The following is an 18,460-nucleotide window of genomic DNA, read 5'->3' as shown; positions in this document are numbered from 1 at the left end:
AGTGCATGTGCTTCTCCCCTAAATATGGGGGCATTGGTGTATACTCAATTGACATATTAGTTCACCTGTAAGTCACTTGTCAAGGTGTATACCATATACCCAGGGCATGTAATCTAAATGCTATTAGTGGGCATGCAGCACAAGAAGGCTTTTTCAAACCTGTCTCAGGCCGGCCATTGCAAGGCCTGTGTGTGCAGTTTACTGCCATTTCTACTTGCCATTTAAAACCACTTGCCAAGCCTTAACCCCTTCGCTGATAGGCTCTTCCCCCCACCCCCCCTGTGCTAAACCTTTTATTTGGGGTAGGTTGGGCTTAGGCCCCCATAACATTTTGTACACATAAGTTATCCAAGACAAATTTGCATCTGTTTTTTCCAACATCATGGGGATTCTAAAGGTACCCAGAGTTTGTGGATTCCCCTGGAGGGTACAGATAAATTAGCCAAGATACAGCTAAATTTGGGATTTTGGGGGGAAAAGTGCTGCAAAGGAAACGTCTTTTTTTCCCCTGCAAATGGCAACAACAAAGGGTTTGCAGTGGTAAAATCCCCATCTTCCCAGCTTTCTGGAACAGGTAGTATTTAGTAAACAAAATAACACAAATTGTTTTACAAAGTTTTGCCATTTACTAGGACATAGCCCATTTTTCGTATTATTTTGTGGCTTTGCAAGGGGGTAACCTGAGCTTTTGGTCCCAAGCTCGGTGGCCATCCAGGGAAACATGCCAAACTCAGACATTTCTGAAAACCAGATACCTGGGGTAGGTGTGAACCCCTAATTGTTTTCTTACCCAGAAACCCCTACAAACCTAAAATTTAGCACACAAAAAAAAATCACATTTCTGGGATGGACAGTTCTAGAAATCTGTGGGGAGCCAAAAACGTCCATCCACCTGGCATTTCCCCAAGTCTCCCGATAAAAATGCTACCTCACTTGTGTGGGTGGGCCAAGTGCCCGCGACAGAGAAGGGCTCAAAACGTACTGTGGACATATCAAAATTATCCACCACAAAACAACCTGGTTTTGCAAGGGGGACCCCTGCATTTTTTATACTGGGCTCCGCAACCATCTAGGGAAACCTACACATTTTTTACAACTACACACCCCGGTGAGTCTAGGGAGGTGTGGCTTCCATGGATCCCCCAACGTTTTCTTACCCGGAATCACCTGTAAACCTCCAATTTGGCAAAAATAAAGAAATCACATTTTCCTCACATTTCTATGTGGGATCACCACGCCGGCACAAGTTTCTTACCACCCAGCATTCCCCTCGGTCTCACCATAAAAATTATACCTCTCTTGTGTGGGTGGGGTAAGTGCCTATGACAGGGAAGGGCCAACAAATTGAAGAGATTGAAGAGGCATAAAGCGTGTCAATAAGGGCAGTTTTTTTAATGCATTTTTAGGCTGACTCTCCTTTGGGCATCCACACAAGTGAAGTATGATTTTTATCGGAAGATGGAGAGGAATGCTGGGTGGTAGAACATTTGTGCCAGCATGCTGATTCTAAAAATGTCCTGACAGAGAAATATGAGGAAAATGTAACTTTTTAGTTACATTTGACATTTGCCGAGGATTATGGGTAAGAAACTGCTGGATGATCCATGCAAGTCACACCGCCAGCCAAGCGCCAGTCAATGCACACCGCAATCCATGCACACTGCCAGTCAAGAAAATGGTGTGGTCAAGGAAGCATTTAATCTGAATGCAATTCGGGACAAGGACAAGTAGTGTACCACTTCGCCCAAAGTCTCTGTGGATTGGTTTCTGAGGCCAATAGAAGTATGAGCTCTTTCTTTGGCAGTTGAGTGAGAAGTCGGTGTAGATGTCGGCCCCGAAGTCGGGATGAACCACTGATTGAGGTCACGAGGCATAGTTGGCACCAGGAACGAATCTGCCAGCAAAAGCCTGACTGGAGGCCTCCTTGTATCTGTGAGACCAGGTGGCGCACCAGAGGTAGCCAGTAGAGTATCAAAGAAACAAAGAAACACAGCATGGATTCCTAGAAAGCCTGAACCTGTTGTGGTTTCACTGATAAACACGAGGATTCAGGCTGCATCAAGATCAGCCCAGTAAGTGGATCTGTCAGGAGTTGGGGATGGGAGATGCGCAGGGGGTCTGGAACAGAGTTCAAGGAGTACCTGATGTCTGCCCGACTTCTACCAGAGTGGCGAGAAGACGGGGGAGTACAGCTTTGGCTTCCTTTGGGGCTTTTTGGGGATTTGGACTTACCTGCCGATGTAGAGTGGGAGGACTACCTTTCTCAGGATCGTCCTCCGTATCAAGAACATGCCAGAGTCCACAACTTTGACAGGAATTAGGTTATACTCACTTTTCTTCGATGCTACGTGACAGAGTTTGGCCTCAGTGTACCAGATGACCTTCTGACTCATCCAAGAGCAGGCATTGCACGATTTAGGGCCATGCCAGAAGGCCAGACACCAAAGACAGACCTGGAATAGGTCTGTCTACAACATCTGTTTAGGGCAATCCTCGCAGGGTTTTAACTCTGTAGTAGTTTTAGGGGCTGATATGTCCCTTGCACACTAGAAAAATGTTACCTAAATATTCTGTCACAAGATGGAAATGAGGGAGCAAACTCCAGATCTGCATCGCAAGGAGGAGAAAGAAAGTAACTGACATCGACACACGGAGGTGGTGGTTATACTGTGGCCCCTTCATCACTTCCGGTGTGGGGTGGGCAGACCAGACGCAGAGCAATACGATGCCACCACTGGAACATGAGGGAATTGCTGAGAGAAGTCTGCAGAAATAGTTTAGATCCGGGATAGGTCTTCACAAGGTGAGGAATCTGCAGTTAAAATCCTGTTAGTTCCCTGCCCATGAGTAAAACATATCAAAAACAATACAATTTTGCTCACTACAGAATATAAGTCGGCATGTACACACTTATTGTACTAAAACATCTGTCTAATTGTTTTGGAGCAATCCAGTTATGTTAGTTTGTTTGTGTTCAGTTTACATGTGTTTACACTATAGGCCTCAGGAAGATACATTTTCTATTTTTTAATTAAAAATCAACACTTCAGACCAGCATAGTACATTTCATAACTAATATGTACATGCCTCACTTGGAGGTACTGTAAGATTCAAGAAATTGAACATTAAAAGGAGACGCACAATATATGACTTTTCTAAAAACAGATGCACTTTTAAGATAGCTGATCCTTTGAGGGCAGTTTCTGTGATGTAAAAAACATGTGTGAAGAGCGGAACGAAATATTTCCATTGCAAAGAATGAATCATTCGTTCCACCGTGCAAGCACTACTTTAAAATGTTGCTCAACAAAAGCCTCTCTCCCTGTCCAGTCTATGAGCTAATAATGTTTCACCAAATCTAGGCAACATGATCACTGCTTTTAATGCCCGATTACAGCAATTGTAATCAGAAGTGAACAGTTCACTTTTGCAATGTTTGACATGGCGTTCCACCCAGGGCGCAACAATTTTATTAATGTGTGTTCCACTGGAGATAGAAAAAAGCTCTTCCTGGTGGATACCCTAACAGCAGATTCTCCAACTTTAGAATAATCCCTGGATCCACACTAGATGTAGAGGTTTTTAGTAACTTGTGGCTGCATGGTGTCTCTACAACACCTAGGAAGAGATAAAGCGAAGGCCCTACATAGTTACATCATTTTCTTTAATTTTTCTCTTTTTGTGACCTCAGACGCAGTGCACTTTCACAACTTGTTGATGGCAGTGTGCCGATTCCCAACTTGGAAAGTTATTATGTGTTAAGGAGGGCTACTCACAGAATGGGAAGGTGGGATGGTAGTGAGGTATCCGCAGGTAGATGTCAGTTTCCACCAGAAATAGTATTAGCATAGCAGTACCTCCCCAAGGTGGAGGGTATGAAGAGTAGATTCATACCAGAAAATCCTTCAGGATGGAGCAGGCAAAGTGACCTTCCTCCGAGGTCCAACTGCCAAGTAATTAGTGTTTTGTGAACGTATGTACCAATGCCCATGTTGTAGTTTGGCAGATGTCTATACAGGTGCAAAGGTACCGCCCTTGCAAATACTGCTATAGCAGCCCTGGCTCTTGAGGAGTGAGCCCAGGCTCTCTGTGGGTGCCTTCCACAATATAGCAGATTTTGAAACAGAGGACTATCTAGCTTGACAAGGTCAACTTTTGCACCATCTTTACTTTCAGTGTTACAGAAAACACTGCCAAGAGCTTGCGGTCCTCACGGTGGTCCTTTGTGAGGCTGATACAACATTTCAGCAACCATTTTACAGTCAAACTGGTGGAGTCTCTCTCCATCTTTGAAAGGATGAGGTGGAGTGAAGAATGTGAGTAGAACAGTTGTTTAACATTACAGGGAGTACAACTTTAGGTAAAAAGGATTCCTGCGGGTAGTAGTATAGGGCACTTGGACTGTGATTACAGTTTGCTAATGCAACAAACTGACGTTATCACAATGAGAAAATAGTCTTGATTGTACAAAAGCCAAAACCAGGTACAAGTCCCAATGAGTCATGACAAATGGCTTTGGGGGAAACATGCAAGTTATAAATATAGATATAGAGATCAAGCCAGAAAAGGCTAGAAATGTGTCACAATGTCCCATATACAAGAATTTTGTGATGTCAGAATGACATTGGGCGGTGACAGTTGAATACTTGCGATTTGCCAGCAGAAGTAGTCAATCTCCATGTATGGAGATGTACAGTGCAGAGATTTGGATGGAGGATCCTGCACTGTTGCTGAGAAAGGAGGTTGTCCCAGGGTGGTAGTGGAGAGAACAAATGATCAGGAGCTCCGGGCACCAAACTCTACTGCCCCAGTCAGGGGTGATCAATATGTCTTGCGCTGGGTACATTCTGATGTTTCTCAGGACCTAAGGCAGGAAAAATAGCGATGGAAGTGCATACAGGATTCCATTTCCTTATTGCAGCCTAAATATGTCTTGCAATACCTAGGGCTGAAGATGGCACTCATGGTGTGGCAGGCAATGTTAGCTCAGCTCGTCTGCCCTGGCATTTAGAAACCCAGCCAGCCAGGTGGTTGGATACCAAAAAGATATTATGCTTCTCCAGCAGTCACCTCCAGAGACAAAGAGCCTCCTGACACAGGACCCCATTCTGCCCAGCATGTTGCAGCACCAGATGGTGGTCATGTTGCCCATGAGGACGTGCACACACCTCTCTTTAATGGAAGACAGGAAGGCTTAGGAGCCTTGCGAATTGGCCGAAATATCACAAGAATGAAGTGAAGCCAACTCTTTTTGAGAGACCCGAGATCTGTGATCTCCACTTCCCCCAAGTGACCCCCCCCCCCCCCACTCCTCAACCCAGCAGTGATGCATCTATTACAACTGTGCGTTCTGGTTGAAAAGGGACAAAGGGCATCTGTTAGCCACCACTGCAGGGCCTGAGCAGACTCGAGATAACTGTTTGTGTCTGAAAGGCATCCTTTATTTAGGGCCCACTGGGCCATAAAGTTACACTGTGGGCCCTAATATGCCATCTGATGTTCAGGGTGAGGAGGATGGACAAGGCAAGGAAACTAAGAATCCTCAGAGCCATCCGCACCAAAACCCAGGACTGACTTCCGTAGAGCTTATGCTGAGATCAAGCTGAAGACTTTTACACTGACCGCTTTCTTTTACAAAGCTTTTACCAAGTTTTAGTTGTGTTAGTAAGTAATTCCCAACTGTTCAGGAAATAGCTGGAGTAGGCCAGCAGAGCACTTGTTTTCTCAATCAAGTATTTTTGTAAAAGTATTCCGAAGAAAGGATCAGTCTTTCCCATCGAGGTTGGCAGCAACATAACATTATTTGATCACCTACTGAAACAAAACGTTGTCTTCAAAAACTCATTTTTGTGAGCTCTTGTATTTAAAACTTCAGCAATTCACGCTGATGCTCATTGAATTCATTCAACTTGTTCGAGTGATGTGGTTTCAGTAATATGTTAATTGATTTTACTTATTTCTATTCAAATTGATTCCAATGAAAAGACCTGGCGGTTTATGAATGCATGACAAGTCTTTGACAGACAAAGAGGAGCTAGCATTCCTGTGAGCTTAAAAAAACCCTACTTTTTCATAGTAACGCCACAAGGAATTTAATGACTGGGTAAAAATACTCAGGCAGAGAACGAAAACCAAGTCTAAGAAAGCATGCAGTTCCTGGAGCATCCAATTCAGGATTGAAGCTTTCTGGCGACCCTATCACTGTGGCAACAAGGCAAGCAACAGATACAAATTTGAGTAGCCAAGAATTTTGTAGCCTATGTTTATAATATACAGATTACAATTATGGTTCATAGAATACCTGCATCAATGCTTTCTTTAGGAGGTGTCTGCAGTGAATCATCATCATAATCATCACTATCCTCCTCACTATCATCTTCAGCTTCTTTTCCAGGGTCTTCCTCATTACTTGGTAGAATGAAATCAGGAGGGACAATGAAGGTCTCTCTCCTAAAAGCACAAGCACAATGGTTTGACATTATTTACTAATAAGAGGTTTCAAATTCAGGTACTGTTTCTAAGGATGATTGCACATAAAGTATTCAGCATATATCTTGTAATGACCTCTGATATTGCAAACACGTCTGTGTCTATGGCCACCCTGTCCCCATTGCTTTAAGTTTCAGTAGTCACATAAAAGGATTAGGAACATGTGGAAGGCTAGTGAGTTGACAATTCCAATTTTTATTCAAACTATAGGAAATTCATAAGTGACTTTCTGTGTCGAGAGCAATGCTTTGGCAAAACCTGACTCAAACTTCCTGAGTACGGGTCCAATCGAATAGTTGGCATGCGTTTAATCCATCTTTGAGGCTAATTACCTTTATCAATGCCATATAATTAATCAACTCTTGCAGCAAGTCAAACAGAAGATATACATTCCAATGTTTCAAATGATCATATCAGCATGGAAAAGAGAAACAAGAACGCCAAATCAAAGCAACTTACATTTGGTAACGAGGTTTCAGGTGGATATTTTGTCTAATTGCAGATTATTAACCTCTTGAATCTAGTTACACACCAGAATGTATCCAGAAAATTGAATTAGCTCATATGTGCATTCAACTCATGGCACAGAAAAGCTTCAACTCGACATCGGTGCCTCGCCTCCCACATGTTATGCAATGGAGTATTATATGGCACCACAACTCGTTATAACATTAGTTCTTGCCCTTTTTTCAACATCCTTAGAGGCAAAGGCAACAATGATAAAGGTCACAAAAAAGCAGCCCATACAACTAAGTGGGAATCGTTTATCGCTCATGTATCGTCCTTGACCTGGCAGAGATTAACATCTTCACTGTCCAGGGGCTCAAAGGTGGTGTTCAAGTCTCCGGCAAAGATGAGGAGAGAGAGGCCCTTGTTCTTGCTCAAATGATCCTCTAGGCACTTAACGGTCTTGGATGCACCACCACCTTTTACCCCTCTCGAATATATATTGTAGATTTCAATACAGGGAGCACAAACAGGACATCAGCAGAATAGCGGCAATGTCAGGACAATCTATATCAATTCTCAAGATTTTCCAATCTACAGTTGGTCTAAAGCAGATCGTTAGCCCTCCAGAATGACTGCCTAAGGAGTTTGAATTGACTGAAATAGAAACATTTAAAAAGACTTATTTATAGATTGGTACACTAGACCCGGATTCCAGAAAAACAAAAATTGTATAAATCAATATAATTATTCCAGACAGGTAGGATGACCTTTGTACAAAGACGTGCAACATTCCACAAAACAAGGTTCACCATAGCTTTGGTAGATGTTGTTATAACGGTGGAAGGTAGATCACACAACCCCAAGGGTCAGGGCTAAGAGGGCTGAGGATGGGATCATCAACAAATTACAACTCAGGCAAAATAGCCAGAATTAATGGTACGGCCTTCTCCTGTGTGTAAAATTCAATAGAATAGACATAGGACAAGTTAGAACTAAAAGGGCCTTCATACAGGTAACCCTGTTGAGTACTAAATGGTGAAGAAACACCCACTAAATTGATACGGGCAGATGATACTTCACGTAGTGGAGACCGTCCAGGGACATGCTCTGAAGGATAGCCGAAAGTGCCAGGAAAGCTAGCATCAGCCCATTGATATTTAAGGTGAATGTTTATATTAGAAAGAGAGAATGTTCTGATATCAAAAGCAACCAAATTATCTGCCAAATCCTCCTTCTTGAGAAGCAGTTCAATATTCTTGGTTCGTGTTTTTGGACAAATGACTTCCTCTTTGCGCCACAAAGGCAATGGATTTTTAGGGATGTTTATCATAAAAGTGTTTTTGGGACGTTGGAGGGGCCTAGTGCAAGAGCTAGGGATGAACCTTTGATTAGTACTCAGCAGGGGTTCGTTAAGACACCCAAGATTTTGTGTTTTGTCCCGATTGCTAAACTGCCTGTATCCGAGAGGATGCCCCAACGACCTCAAAGGCCTCTGTTCATTACACACCATAGACCCACCAATTTCCCCCGAGTTTATTTTAACCTGGTTGCAGAATGTGTCAGTAGGCCCTGTGGGAAGATGTACTAGAGCAGACTTGAGAACTCTGACCCAGTACTGAGAGTCCTGATTGAGTATATGCTGTTGTATGTTTGGGAGGGGACGAGACCTCTCCCGAACTGGTTGATTAATCCTGTTAGTATGGTGTGTAATCCGTGATTTGAGAGCCCACACTTTCTCCTCTAGATCCTGTATTTGTTGTGTGAGGTGTGCCATATCATTTTGAGAGGCATGTTGTAAAGACCACGCAGTAAGGTAGGAGTAAGTTAAGTAGTCTTTATTGAAGCGTAAGCCCTGACACCAATAGGTGTCTTATCATAACAGCAGTCTTCCTCCAACTGCCCACCAACAGCCACACTCGCCCAAGGTTCTACAATAGAACAGAGGGACGTCATAGTACATTGGGCGAGGGCGCGCGGCAAGGGGACTGTGCAAGGCATGTAGCGAGAACAAGAACAGTGGAAAACACAACAAATCTCCTCATTTACAGAATTTGTGAAATATATGCAGTAGAAAGAGGGGGGGGGGAGAAAAGGGGTGCGAGGAGAAAACAAGTTAATCAGATACAAAATCTTGTACCTTTTTTGGTAGAATTATTTCTCGCCGTGTCTACTAGTGACAGGTTCCTTGACCATGGCCCCACCAGCATGGGAACCATGGAGAGGTGAACAATCTTGAGTAATGTCATAAGTTCTGGCCTGAGGTCGTAAACCCGGACACCAATAGGCGTCTTATCATAACAGCAGTCTTCCTCCAACTGCCCACCAACCGCCACCCTCGTCCAAGGTTCTACAATAGAACAGAGGGACGTCATAGTACATTGGGCGAGGGCGCGCGGCAAGGGGACAGCGCGAGCCAGGTAGCGAGAACAAGAACAGTGGAAAACACAACACATGTAATGTGGATTTAGCACTTATGAGCTTGTATACCCTCTCCTTGGTATTATAGACCCCTGTCAAATCCTCTAAGGCGAGTAATGGTTACAACCGGGTATTATAATAGTAGATGGAACAAGGCTCGAGACTCGCTCATACAGGTGAATTTGTGAATGACAGATTCAAGTTCCCCCTCCCGAGCCTGCTCTTGAATACCTGGGGGGGCTAGGTACTTTCGAGGTATGTTTCCTCATTGGCTGCTCATGAAAAAAAACTAGTGATAGTGGGAGCTCCTTTGTTGTTTTTTGGAATAGCACCCAGGGCTCCTTGGGATGAAGAAGAATCTGTACCTATGGTGAATTCGACCTCTTCTATTAAGAGGTTGATTTCTTTGTGGGTACAGTTATCTGATTTAGCAGGGCCCTTTGAATGTTTAGCGGTGCCCTGAACTAGTTCAGTAGCCTTCTGTTTCCCCATTGTCAATAAGCAGTTGAGTAAATTGTTACCAAACAACAACCTATACAGCGTTCGCCACAACAGATGTAATAAGCATTCACCAAACCAAGAAGATAAATGCCAATGGATAGGATTATTAAAGATCTAATACATCCACCTCAATGCAGGACAGCTACTCTTACATATAAATGGTTATTAATCAGTGGCGGTCCCAACGATGCAAGAGCTTTAGGTGTAAATACTACAGCATCAAATAACCCAGTACCTTTGAAGTACAGGAAAAAAAAAACATGGGGGTGGCCCATCCCAGCCTCTTCTGGGCTCTGACAGGGGTAGATGGGCCTGCCCTTGGCCCGGGCTTTGCCTAGGCGCTTCCCATGCTGCAGGATTGTCCAAGTGCTTTTGAGAGCGCTGAGTGAAGGCCCCGGCCCTTGGAGCAGGAGACTACAGCTGTGCCTCCTGGTTCATTGGAAGATGGCGGAATGAGTCCCCTGGTGCTTTGAGGGTCATTCAAGGCAGTACATCCACACAAAAGGTTGCAATATGTACCGTGCTGCGGGATTGTTAAATCTCTTTTTGATGAGAAAAAAACCGATGGATTTAACCCAGATCTGTTACTGGGGGTGATTGTTTGATTTGTTCAGCGTTCAGTCCACCATCTGAACTTTTTGCATTTGTCGCATAAGTCAGAAGGATATGCTCAGACGTGGGTCCTGTGCGCCGTATACCACCAGATTCTAAGCTAGCCTGGCTGATGAGGGGTGATACCCTGAATCTGGATCCCGGGTACTTGTTTCTGGTCCAGGGAGGACTTGGCCTGGCAGTTCGGGCTGGACTGTTCCCATGGGAGAAGGGTCAAGACTGATTTCATATGGCTGGGTCCCCACTGGAATGGCATGGTGAGCAAAAAAATCTATGGATTTAACCCAGATCTGTGACTGGAGGTGAATGTTTGATGTGCTCAGCATTCCGTCTATCATCTGTTCTTTCTGCATTTGCGGCCCTAAGTGGGATAAGTATGTTCGCTATGCCACCAGATTCAAGCTAGCCTGGCTAACGAGGGGCGATACTCCAAAACAGTTCACCGAATGATTGTTTCTGGTCCAGGGAGGACTTGGCCAGGCAGTTCGGGCTGGACTGATCCCAAGGGGAGCAGGGTCAAGACTGATTTGCATATTGCTGGGTCCTAAATGGAATGGCATGGTGAGCAACCAAAACTATGGATTTACCCCAGATCTGTGACTGGGGTGAATGTTTGATTTGTTCAGCATTCCGTCCATCATCTGTTCTTTTTGCAATGGTTATTAATCAATGGCAGCCCCAATGATGCAAGAGTCTTAGCCATCAAATAACACTGTACCTTTGAAGTCCAGGAAAAATAAATCAAGAGGGGTGGCCCAGCCCAGCCACCTTTAGGCTCTGACAGATGATTTGCCCGGGCGCAGCCAACACCTGTCCCACATTCTAAAATTGCTTTTGAGTGCTATGAGTGGAGGCACTGGCCCCTGGAGCAGGATATTGCAGCCTCGCCTCCTAGCACGTTGGAAGATGGCGGACTGGGTCCACTGGTGCTTTGAGGGTCATTCAGGGCACTATACCCCCACAAAAGGTTGCAGTAAGTCCCGCCCGGCTGAATTGTTGAAGCGCTTTTGAGTGCGGTAAATGGAGGCCCCGCCCTCTGGAGCACAAAATTGCAGTTCTGTCACCTTTTGTGTTGGAAGATGGGGGAATGAGTCCCCTAGTGGTTTGAGGGCCCTTCAGGACAGCACACCCCCAGAAAAGGTTGCATTATGTCCCTCGCTGCAGGATTGTCAAAGCGCTTTGGAGTGGAGTCCCCTCTCCCTGGAGCAGGAGATTGCAGTTGTACCTCCCAGCAAATTGGAAAATGGGAGAATGCGCCCCCTGGTGCTTTGAAGGTCCTTCAGGGCAGTACACCCACACAGAAGGTTGGAATATGTTCCTGGAAAAGTGAAAGATGTGAGTAAGTATGAACAACCAGGTCAAGTTTGGAAGAATGCACGATTAAGATATGCATCATGCATGCTGTCTTGCTTCATTGGAAGCAGTCTTTTTTAGCAAATGGATTGTTTCAAAGTAGTACTGAGATCAGAGCTTCATTCATCAGTCCAACTGCAATAGTTTTACCTTTTGTTTTCAACAAAATAACATATTTCTTCTAAGTTGATATAAAATATATCCAATTCAACTGAGACTATTTTAATACCTTATTTGGGATGCACATTTTTCCTTTTTTGTTTTTCTCTGCATCTCTAGCTGATTCATTTCCTCTGCTTGATCTTTCATACACTTGGTCAGTTGCTGGTCAAGACGCCAAACAAATATACAGCTGTCAGGAAACAAATACATAGCAATGTACGTTATTTTTTTGTATGGCAGATAATGCACTTTGTGAATGACACTATCAAGAATAAAGAACAACATGGTACATAATGTAAACAGTTGTATTTGCATGAACTAAGCTAAATCCCAAATCCATAAGAAATTCACTCCAGGAAAGTTTGTAAAGTGTTTATTCAGCAGCACAGCAAAATGTCATGTAAGTAGATCCACTGGTTTTGCCTCTTGCATTCCCCAATCAAAAAAGAAAGTTGGGAAGAACAACAAATAGCACAAAACAACAGCTTGGCATACAAAAATACTATTGAAACACTTTGACCTATTTGAAAAAAAAATCTGCAAATCTCCCAGGTGGCTGTCTGATCCTGTCAGTTTCTTTTACCAAGAGGCCACAGAATCAGGAGACCCAAAATCAACAGTGTTTCCAGCATTACGGTGACCATTTTGCACTGTGTCACCAAACTTCACAAGAAAACCTTTAACACATTCTTCATCTTTCCTTATGACACCATCTTCAACCCCAGTTCCAACAAACTTGGCAACTATTAACGTTCCATACTCTCCCATCCTGCGTAATCACACAATTTGTGAACACTTTAAGTACCTTCATGGGTTTGCCAAATTCGCACAATTTTAGGTTTGCGAAACCTCACTCAATCTCCTATTTTAATTTGATGAGCCCTAGTCTTCCACTTGGCATTATACTGTTCCTTGGACTTATCCTGCTTTCTCTTCACCCTTTCCGTAACATGACTCACATCACTTTTTTTCTTCCACACTTCTCCTTGAACCACCACAAAGACAAACTGGAAGCAGGATCATGCCCTTTTAACAATTTAAAAGGACTAATTTCTGTTGTGGAATAAGGAGTAATATAAGTCCACAACCTTTGCCCCAAAGCCCTTCTCCAATCCCCTCTTTGTTTGTGTAAATCTATGACAAACTCTTTCAATACACGGATACATTTTCCACTTGATCATTTTCATGTGGTTCATATAATGCAGTAGTGACATGTTTACTGCCACAGTGCCTGAGGAAAGCTTCCATTTCAGAAGATTTCAGTTTCACTCCATTGTCCGTCACCAACACTGACGGACAAACCTATCTGGCAAACACTTCTTTGAAAAACTCAATAACTACATTAGTAGACGTCTGTGATACAACCTTCACTTATGGACATTTGGAATGATAATCTATCCAGACTAAAGCAAAACAAGTGTCCATAGGCAGAAAATTAAAGCTAGCCTGGGCTGATGAAGGGTGTTACCCAGAACCCGGTTCCAGGATGCTTGTTTCCGGTTCAGGGAAGACCTGGCTTGGCAGTTCGGGCTGGACTGTTCCCATGAGACATAGGGTCAAGACTGATTTGCATATAGCTGGGTCTTAAATGAGGTGGCAAAGTGAGCTAGAGAATGATGATGGATTCAACCCAGATCTGTGACTGGGGGTGAGTGTCTGAAAAATGTCAGCGCTCCGTCCATGATCTCCTTGTGTTTGCTTTGTTCGCCCTAAGTTCGCAGGGTATGCCCAGACGTGGGTCCCTTGCTCACTTTGCCACTGGATTCAAGCTAACCTGGCTGAGGAAGGGTGTTACCCAGAAACCGGTCCCAGGATGCTCGTTTCCGGTTCAGGGAAGACCTGGCTTGGCAGTTCGGGCTGGACTGTTCCCATGAGGCATAGGGTCAAGATTGATTTGCATATAGCTGGGTCTGAACTGAGGTGGCAAAGTGAGCTAGAGAATGATGATGGATTCAACCCAGATCTGTGACTGGGGCTGAGTGTCTGAAAAGTTTCAGCGCTCCATCCATCATCTTGTTTGCAGAAAATTAAATTGACCAGAAATATCAAAAGCGACATTTTGCAAAGGGTGCTCAGGCCACTTCACACGTCTCAAAGGAGCAGAACGGATCATCAACAAAATATCTCTATTTGCACAAACCTCACATTCCCTGACCATCCTGTCTACCATTCTGTCAACCACAGGCCACCCAAAATAATTGTGCACAAAACGCTTCATGGTGGACATCCCTGGATGTCCTTTATGGGCCAGCCTTGGAATGATCTTCTGTACCCCTCTGTGAGGAACACATTTCTCTTCTTTAAACATTAAATCTCCTTCCACTTCCAACTCATCCACAACTTTGTACATAGATAAGGGATCCAACGCCACATGCCTCCGTTTGGGCCAACCTTCCAGAACATATTTGTTTGTACCCTGCCAAACCGTATCAGATCTTTCACTCTATTTGCAGAATGTTTCTTAAATCTCCTCAAATTGTTTGGACACTATGTATTTTTTTGTGGCAATCATTTCACATTCAACAGCAATATTTCCTTCCATACTCTGCTGGCATGGTAAACAGGACAAAAAAACATAAGTCGCCACATTCTTTTTCCCCAGAACAAATTCTGTCCTAAAACAATATTCTTGTAATCTTCAGGTGTGTCTGGCAATACGCGCCATCGAGTTCCACCCCCCTCCGGGAAACAATATATTGACCAATGGGTTGTGATCTATTCTCAACAAAAATTTGATGCCCGATACATAGTTCATGAAAAGTTCTATGGCCCAAACGCACTCTAAAAGCTCCCTTTCAGTTACATAGGATCTGGCACCTCTTGGGGATAGAGAGGCTTTATTTATTACTCACGCAACAAGGGGACTCATACCTGGAGATACGACAGTCGTTTCTCACGCTCCTCTCCCAGTAATTCACAGAGCTACCCTATGCCAGATACTTGAGATTGTTGCACTTGACCACTCCAGTGGAGTGATTACAAATCTAACCAAGGTTCTCCCAACTAATGAAAGAGACCTTGCGCCACCTCCGACTGGATATGCCATTTGCGATCCGCTAGGCATAGATGGCTCAGTTTGCCCGCCCTGGCAATCAGAGAACCTGCCAGGTGTTGAACCACCAGGGTTAGGCCCTGCTGTTCCAGCCATGTCCAGAGATGCAGGGCCTCTCGACAAAAGGTTCCCACCCCGCCCTGCTTGTTGCAGTACCACATGGCGATGGTGTTGACCATGAACACCTGCACTAGTGTCCTCTTGACCGAGGGAAGAAATGCTTTCAATGCCAATCGAATCGCTCAGAGCCTCAACAAATTTATGTGGAACCCCGACTCCGACGGAGACCAGTGTCCCTTTATCTCCACCTCTCCCAGATGGCCACCCCATCGCAGAAGTGATGCATCTGTCACAACTGTGTACCGTTGACCCAATCGTGGTTCGTCAACCACCACCACTGCAGATCTTTCGCAGTTCCTTCTGAGATCTGAACCACTTCTGTGAGATTTCCCTGATGCCGTGCCCAGTGGAACTTCAAGTCCCACTGCAGAGCCTGCATACGCCTCCTGGCATGCTTTACTAACAGGATGCATGAGGCCCAACAGCCTCAAAGTCAGTCTCACCGAAATCCAGGATAGAGGCCGAAACATCAGAATATTAACTGAATATCCTGAACTCACTGCTCTGGATGATAGACCAGACACTGCACTGTGTCCAGAACAGCTCTGATGAAAGGGGAGCGTCTGAGAAGGAGTCAGGTGTGACTTCGGCACATTTATAGAGAACCCGAGCAAATGCAGGAGGTTCGCCTTAGTCTGAAGGTAGAAGACGACAGCCTGGGGCGAGGACACCTTCAACAGCCAGTCGTCGAGGTAGGGGAAGAGTGACACCCCTAACCTGTGCAGATGAGTTGTTACCCCCGCTATCTTGGTGAACTCCCGAGGGACACTGGTAAGGCTGAAGGGGAGTAAGGTAAACTGAAAGCGCTTGCCGCCTACCTTGAACCGCAGATAACGCCTGTGGCCCGGCAGGATGGGGATGAGAAAATATGTATCCTGCAGGTCCAACGCTACTATCCAGTCTTCTTGGTCTAGGGCAGACAAGACCTGAGCCAGAGTGAGCATCCTAAATATCTCCTTCTTGAGGAAGACATTGACAGTCCGAAGATCTAAAATGGCTGCAACCCTTTGTTTTTCTTCAGAATCAGAAAGCAGCGACAATAACAACTACTGCCCACTTCTGAACCCCGTACTCTCTATATAGCTCCCTTGGCCATGAGAACTGTAACTTCCTCCTGGAGCAATTTTAAATAATCCTCCGTCAGCCGTTCCTGATTTGGCAGAATGGGAGGAGGGAAAGAAAGGAAAGGCAGAGAATAGCCCTGCAGAATGATCTGCAAGACCCATTTGTCCGATGCTATGGACCTCCGGTGGGGGAGATAATGATGGGTTCTCCCGCCAACTGCAGTGGTGTAGTCTTGCAGTGTCAGACTAGGAGTGCTTGGAGGCTGAGGCTGCCGAGGGTAGGGTGGCTGATTACTTCTGGCTTCCATTCCTAGGTCGGAATGAACCAAGTCCCTGCACAGCTGGGGAAGCCTGCGCAGGACGGTGGATGGGGTTGGAAACCCCTTGTGTTGCCACGAAAGGGGCAAAAGGTAGACAGGCAACAAGGAGTAGAAGAGAGGCCCAAGAATCTGGGCGTAGCTCAAGAGTCCTTGAACCTCACTAGGGCCAAATCTTTTCTTTTTCCCTAAACAGGCAGGTTCCATCAAAGGGCATGTCCATCAAATTTGACTGGATATCACCTGAGAAGCCAGTTGTCTTAAGCCAGCCGTGGCGCCTCAAGGCCACTGTCGTGGAAATCGATCTGCCCAGCGAATACATCGTATCAAGGCCACACCTTAAGGTGAGTTTTGCTTTAACTCTCCCGTCCCTAACTGCCTAAGAGATCACAGCCCGGGCCTCCTCCAGGACTTGTGGCAGCACTTGCGTAACCATCTCCCACAGGCAGTGGGCGATACAGACCAATAAGCACGCAGTATTCTCGACCGCGATGCCAGGCTGGAGAAAGAAAACATTTTCTTACCAAATGAATCCAGCCTCTTGGATTCACTATCCAGAGGGGCGGGAGGGAACACGCATTGGGAGGTAGAAGCCAGTACCACCAAACTTTCTGGGGTGGGGTGTTGGCTGAGGAACATTGGGTCATCCAGAGCAGGACGATGGCAGCGTGCAATTGTCCTATTCACAGGAGCCCCATATGCTAGGCTTGGACTACCTGCCTGGAATGACATCAGTAAGTGCTTTATTAAAAGGCAAAAGGGGTTCTGAGGTGGAAGCCCCAGGCTTAAGAACTTCAGTCAGGAGATTAGTTCTGACCTGCACTGAGGGCAGCTCCAGTCCAAGGACCGCGGCTATCCTCTTGACCGCCATGGCATAAGATGCCCCCTCCTCTGCAGTCACAGTTGGCGGACAGAGCATGCAAGCATCTGGAGAAGTATCCAGTCCACTGGCCACTGGCTTCCTCAAGTTCCCCATACCAGTCCAACTGCTCTGCAGAGCCACCCTGTTGTTCCAGAGGGTCCATAGACTCCTCCCATTCATCTCCCGAGCCTAACACATCCACAAAGTGTTCAGGTGACAAAATAAAACCCTTGGATTCAATCGAAGTCGGAATCGGCGTCGAGCAACGTTGTTCTGACTCCGTGCCGTCGGAATAAGGATGGGGCTGGCATCGCCTCTGGGCGCCGGTGGCGCCAAGGATCACCTACTTCGGGTCTGATGCCGGGGGTTGGTCGTGGTGGCGAATCCGACAGAGGCTCGAAGGCTCACCAGAGGGGTTGGCCAGCTCAAATCCACGGCACATAGCCTCGTAGAACTCTTTGATCATAGAAGGGGTCGCTCCGGCTCCTGGAAAAGGAGGGAGACGCAAAGTCAACACTGGCTCTGACTCTTTTGAACCGTGCCTAGAGCGTCGGTGCTCCTTACCTCCATCGTCGACCGACAACAGTCAAGGTTAAGAGGAAGTCCACTTGGACTTCTTCTTCTTGTGCCTGTTCTCCGAGTGTCCCAGCGACCTCGAGTGGGACGAAGAGGACTTTGGGCTCCGAAAGCGGTCCCACAACCTCCTCTTCCTTGATCAGGACCAGGACCTCAGGACCTCTGAAGACTCTCGCTTGGCGGTGTCGGCTGTTTGGCCACAAGGAGCTTCAAAGCCCGCTCATGTAAGGTCTTAGGAGCCATAGCCCGACGGTCCGAGCATGACTTCGGATCGTGGTTGCGCTCGAGACACCAGAGCCACACGTGGTGGGGATAGGTGACCAATATTGTGCAGGAACAGACCACGAACAGCCTAAACCCTATCTTCCTCGAAGACATCCTCACACACAATGGAAATAAATCTGGAATTCAACAAAAAATCAAGAAAAATCCTGTTAAAAAGCGACAGACAAGTAGCTGTTCCCTTATCAGCACTTAACTGGAG

General features: G+C 45.6%; 1 protein-coding gene across 1 annotated transcript in view; it reads right to left on the bottom strand.

Moving 5' to 3' along the window:
* Nucleotides 1-18,460, bottom strand: part of WDR62 (WD repeat domain 62) — a 699,214-nt gene that overhangs the window by 326,856 nt on the left and 353,898 nt on the right. The window contains exons 19-20 of the mRNA XM_085625650.1: nt 12,053-12,175; nt 6,302-6,450 (exon numbers count right to left, since the gene is read on the bottom strand). Coding sequence (XP_085481776.1) covers nt 6,302-6,450; nt 12,053-12,175 — 272 coding nt within the window. The remainder of the gene's footprint in view (nt 1-6,301; nt 6,451-12,052; nt 12,176-18,460) is intronic.

This window comes from Triturus cristatus, chromosome 9 (genome assembly GCF_964204655.1).
Source record: "Triturus cristatus chromosome 9, aTriCri1.1, whole genome shotgun sequence".
NCBI lineage: Eukaryota > Metazoa > Chordata > Amphibia > Caudata > Salamandridae > Triturus > Triturus cristatus.
This window is presented reverse-complemented; position numbering and strand designations above follow the sequence as displayed.